This window comes from Rhincodon typus, chromosome 41 (assembly GCF_021869965.1).
Source record: "Rhincodon typus isolate 14 chromosome 41, sRhiTyp1.1, whole genome shotgun sequence".
In the NCBI taxonomy this organism is placed as follows: domain Eukaryota; kingdom Metazoa; phylum Chordata; class Chondrichthyes; order Orectolobiformes; family Rhincodontidae; genus Rhincodon; species Rhincodon typus.
In genome coordinates, this window is record NC_063372.1 from 6029960 (window position 1) to 6035832 (window position 5873).

The window sequence follows — 5873 nt, forward strand, 5'->3', positions numbered from 1 at the left end:
TAGATATTTTTAAGGGTTGTACTTAGAACTGGTTCTTGCAGGCCTTATATTATAAAAGATAGGCATTAAGTTCTCCCAGCATAGAGTGCGAGCAGCAAGAGTGCACAATCGCTGGGATTTGAGCTAAGTGTGGGAGTTCTAGGCAAGTCTAAGTTCGCTAATTGTTAAAGGGGCAAAGACGGCACTCTGTATGCTCCTGTCAGATGTGGGAGATTGGGGAGCAGTTGACTCTCCCTGGCAATTATGTCCGCAGGATATGTGTTTGTCTGCGGCTCCTATCAAACTGTTTGTTTGGATCAGTCGGGGAGACCCTGAGGAGCATACACGGTTTGATAGCTAGTAGCTTCAGAGGTGTTGGAAGACTGGAGGATGGCTAATGTTGTGCCATTATTTAAGAAAGGCCGCAAGGACAAGCCAGGGAACTATGGACCGGTGAACTTGATGTCAACCTTGGGTAAGTTGTCCTAGGTTATTCTGAGAGACCGGATTTACACGCATTTGGAAAGGCAAGGACTTATTAGGGATAGTCAGCATAGCTTTGTGTGGGGCAAATCGTGTCTCACTAACTTGACTGAGTTTTTTGAGGACGTGGCCAAGAGGATAGATGAGGACAGAGCAGTAGGTGTTGTCTATGTAGATTTTAGCAAGGCCTTCAACCAGGTTCCTTGTGGTAGATGGGTTAGTAAGGTTAGATCGCATAGAATCCAGGGCCAGCTAGCCATTTGGATGCAAAATTGGTTTGACGGTAGGGGACAGAGAGTAGTAGTGTGTTGTATTTCAGACTGGAGGCCTGTGACCAATCTGTTCAGCAAGGGTCAGTGCTGGGTCCACTGCTGTCTGTCATTTATATAAACAATTTGGTTGAGAATATAGGAGGCGTAGTTAGTAAGTTTGCAGATGACACCAAAATTGGTGGTATAGTGGACAGTGAAGAGCATTATCTAAGAGTACAACAGGATCTTGATCAGCTGGGCCAGTGGGCTAAGGAGTGTTAGATGGAGTTTAATTTAAATGAATGGTGTTGCGTTTTTGTAAGACAAACCACGGCAGGGCTTACACAGTTAATGGTAGGACTCTGGCGAGTGTTGTTGAAAAGGGAGACCTAGGTGTGCAGGTACATAGTTCCTTGAGAATTGCGTCACAGGTAAACTGGCTCGTGAGGGCAGCATTTGGCATGCTTGCCTTCAGTGGACAGAGAATGGAGTACAGGAGTTGGGATGTCATATTGCAGCTGTACAGGATGTTGGTAAGGGTACTTTTAGAATACTGCATATAGTTCTGTTTGCCCTGCTATGGGAAGGATGTTATTGAACTGGAAAGGGTGCAAAAAAGATTTCCAAGGATTTTACCGAGACTGGAAGGTTTGAGTTATAAGGAGAGGTTGGATAGACTGGAGCTTTCTCCCTGGAGTGTAGGAGGCTAAGACGTGACCTTTATGGAAGCTTATAAAATCATAAGGGGCATAGATAAGGTGAATAGCCAAGGTGGTTTTCCCAGGGTAGGGGAGTCCAAAACTACAAGGCATAGGTTTAAGGTGAGAGGGGAAAGATTTAAAAGGGACCTAAGGGACAGCTTTTTCATACACACGGTGGTGCGTTTATGGACCAAGCTAGAGGAAGTGGTAGAGGCAGGTACAACTACAACATTTAAAAGGCATTTGGACAGGTATATTATTTGAAATAGTTTAGAGGGATATGGGCCAAACGCAGGAAAATAGCACTGGTTTAGTTTGGCAAAGCTGGTCATTGTGGATGAGTTGGAACGAAGGGTCTGTTTCCGTGCTGTTTGACTGAGGCTGTAACTGCTAATGTGACACCTCTATTCAAAAAGGGAGAGGGTGGCAATAAGCAGGAAACTATAGGCTGATTCCCTTACGTCTATTGTTGGAAAAGTATTAGAATCCATTATTCAGGAAGTAACAGCAGAACATATGGGAAATCATAATCTAATCAAGCAGTTGCATGGCTCCATGAAAGGGAAATTGTGTCTGAGTAATTTATTAGAGCTTTTCGAGTAATCTCAACCAGAGTGGATAGAGGGGACACCGTCGATGTGTTATATTTGGACTTAAGAATGCATTTGACAAGGTATCTCACAGTACCTTCGCGGTGTTGGTGGTAGTATTTTGACATGGATAGAGAATTGGCTCATGGACAGGAAAAAACGAGTGGGGATAAGAGGTTCTTTTCCCAGTTGGCTATCTATGACTAGTGGGTTCCACAGGGATCAGTGCCGGAACTGCAGCTGTTTACGAAATATCTTAATGACTTGAAGGAAGTGAATAGACTGCAGCCTGGCACAACAGTAGGTGAAAAGGCAGGTTACAAGAGGGATAGTGAACCAGATGGGTTTTTACAACAATCGCTAATGGTTACACGATTGTCATTTAGACCAGCTTTTTAATCCTAAATTTTTTGATGGAGTTCAAATTTCACCACCTGCCTGTTCCACTGCTAGGAATGGTGCACCATAGTTAAAATTGTGTCCACACTTTGGACAAGGCACTCTCTGGAACTGTACATTGGAAAAAAAATTGAGATAGACTTGTATAGTTGTTGACCAGGAATATGCATCGTCAGCAGTTACTTCCAGGGTTGTTTCTGTGTTCTCATAAATTAGACCTTTTTATGCAGAATTAAGAACTAAAATTTTATTTAGATTGGTTTTTATAGAAATTCTAATAAAGTAAACTTGTTCATAATTGTCACTTCTGCTCAAAATCAACACATGTCCAATGAAGCAAAATTCAGGTAGTGTCAACTTATGAATATGCTCATCTCTGTTCAAGATAGCTTTGTTTCAGCCCCAGATCCTTGCATTGAATTGAAATGGTTGCTGGATTTGATTTATGGTGGAAGCAGGAGGTGATTTTTAAGGCTGTGCAAACAGAAATCTGGTGTTGTATGGATGTAGTAAGTAGACCAAGTTTTTGGGCTGAAGGACCCTTTTGTTAACAATATTTTGACCCTTTCCAGTATTTGTCATGTTCTTGCTTGACCTCAGATGGCAATCCTAACTCTATCTCTTTTCTGAATGTTCAAGTTGTGTTTGGCTGTTTGTTTTAAAAAGTTAATTTCACCATTTACAGGTAAACATAGTGAGGCTCGGGTGAAATTGGTGGTTGCTATTTCAACTTGGCAGGTTGATCCTTATCTTTCTGCAGAAGCTGGTGGTTGATTTAACAAAAATAGTTTTTGAAAAATTACTTGAGCAGAACAAAGAATTAATTAAACTCCAAGGTTTTTGAGTAGATTTGTCGCTCAGGTTGTGGATGCTGTGGTTGGCTGGTTGGCTCGCCGAGCTGGTTCATTGTTCCACAGATGTTTCATTACCCTGTGTTGATGTGGGTTTGTGTGCTACTCTGATGCCCAGTGGTCATAGGAGTCTTGTGGTCAGTTCAGATATGTTCTTGATGTATAGTAGTGTGATGAGTGTGTTAGGGGGCACAGTACCTTCCTGGTGTCGTCCATGTAATAGGCATTGTCTGTAACAACCTGAACTACGCCAAAAAGAAGAAGAGTACCTCCTCCAAATATTCAAGGACAACGGATACCCGAAAAACTCGGTCAGACGATGCCTGGGCATCAGAGTAGCACACAAACCCACATCAACCCTACGCCAACTGCTAATCTGAACCAAAGACTCATTACCCACTGTGGACAGAACCAATGTTATATACGAGATTCCTTACAAAGACTGCGGCAAACACTACGTTGGACAGACAGGAAGAAAATTAGCCGCACGAGTATACGAACACTAACTAGCAACAAAAAGACACAACCAATATTCACTCATCTTCATCCACATGGATAAGGAAAACCCTTCAGTTTGATTGGAACAACACCAGGATTCTAGGATAGGCCAAGCAGAGTCAAGCATGGGAATTCCTAGAGGCCTGGTTCTCCACTAAGAAAGCCATCGACAAACACATAAAGCTGGATCCTATATATACTCCACTGCAAAGGAAAACTGGAAGTGAGGTAATCCAGCTGAACGGACACCAGAGTTTAAATAATGGGTGGAAAACACAACAGCGCTTCATCGGAGGCTGCACTGATGATGCTACCCAGCAGAGTAATGAAATGTCGCGGAACAACGGACCAGCTCGGCGAGCGAACCAACCACAACTAACTAAACTAAACTATACCTTTTTGTTTAAAATGAAAGCTATTGTGCCATGGTATCAAGGATATTTAAAAATAAAACATTTTGCAGAATTAAGTTCAGCCACTGCATTGTAGTTGTTGATCTTGTGGAGTGGCAGTTGGTGGCAATTTTGGGATATGTGATAAAGGCAGCTAATTTATGATGAATGTAATCGCATTCTCTCTTTCTACTGTCCCAAGTTGTATTAAGTTTACTTACAAAACTGTAACATGTTTCAGTGTGCCATCTTACTTTCCAGGTTCACTGGATTGCCAATTGAGTACAAACAAATTGTAATGAGCATTAGGTGAAATTTGATTAATGCTACATGTATAGATCAGTATTTCTGTGTGGAACTGTGCAGAATGACAGATCTGCTTCCATCCAGCATATCAATGGAATCTAAATAAGAGGAAAAACCTTTTGCAAGCAGCTATTAATGAATGAAAGATTAGCCATCTAATGTGCTACAGTGGAATTAGCCAATGCATTTACTCTACATCAAGTGAATTGAGCATTAAGATCCTAAATTATGTGAAGTCTTGATCAGTATTCTGCATCTGAGTCTTCATGCATCAAATATTCTAACTGTAAAATGAGAGTGGTTGAGAAGTATTTGGTAAATGGATCAGCTATTGTCTGAAATTAACTGACTTTTGCAAGGATGGCATTGACCCTAACTACCAAGGACTGCTATTTAATCTTTAAAATGTATTTCAGTTGTACCTTATTTTATGTAACACTCTAACATATTGAATCTTCAGGATCTGAACTTAATTTGAACTATTTCTGAAAATTCATGCTGTTGGTTCTTGTTGCATATAGCTGTGAGAATACAAGTCATGTCCACCCTTGTGATGTTTTTTAAAGTCTCTTCCACAATCCAAAATTTAAAAAAAAGTAAACGCGTTCCTAACAAATTATTAACTTTTTTAAAAAAATTAAAAAACACTCCTTTCTTTTCGTACAGGGAGTGGTGACTCTTCAATGGACAAGGAGTTCTCTGGGGCGATGGTGGGCCCCACGGTGAGCACGCCCAACAGTCAGCACTCTTCACCCAGCCGTTCTTTGAGTGGTACGTCTTTTTCTTTTTAAAAATGCATTGGTTTGATTCTTAACATGTTTTTTCAGGCCAATTACCTGAATGCAAGCCAGAATTGATTTATTGAAAATTAATAGAGAAGTTGGTTCTAGTTTAGTTTTTCTGAGCATGAAAAATTTCCTGCAGTATCAATCTGGTCATCAACTTGTATATCTTGCAAATGTTGAAGAAAATTCTGTATTGAAATGTTGAATTCAAATAGGCAGTAGGATTTCAACAGTTCGTGTATTCCTTGGCATTTCAATAATTGTGCCAAAATCTGCAATTCTGGATAGACATTTAGTGTTGTCTTCAAGTTTTATGGATCAGTTTTAAGATTTGTTTTGAGGTGGATATACTAATCTGTTGAATGAGCCTTTAAGATTTGATGTTTAAAGTGTTCTGAAGCAAGACATGAAAACTTAGCTTGGTTGATTTCTTTCACAGAAAGATTGTGTGTAAGTCATTTGAAAATACGGAGGCATGGGATTGAGGGTGATTTAGTGGTTTGGATCAGAAATTGGCTGGCTGTAAGAAGACAGAGGGTGGTGGTTGATGGGAAATGTTCATCCTGGAGTTCAGTTACTGTGGTGTACCTCAAGGATCTGTTTTGGGGCCACTGCTGTTTGTCATTTTTATAAATGAC

At 40.7% G+C, this 5873-nt stretch overlaps 1 protein-coding gene across 2 annotated transcripts in view; it reads left to right on the top strand.

The window, feature by feature from the left end:
• ikzf4 (IKAROS family zinc finger 4) overlaps positions 1-5873 on the top strand; it is a 146048-nt gene that overhangs the window by 74215 nt on the left and 65960 nt on the right. The window contains exon 3 of one of the 2 annotated variants that reach the window (XM_048618934.1): positions 5117-5221. In XM_048618934.1, coding sequence (XP_048474891.1) covers positions 5134-5221 — 88 coding nt within the window. In that variant the 5' untranslated portion in view covers positions 5117-5133. Of the gene's footprint in view, positions 1-5116; positions 5222-5873 lie in introns of those variants that run through there. The other variant, XM_048618935.1, reaches the window with a different exon arrangement.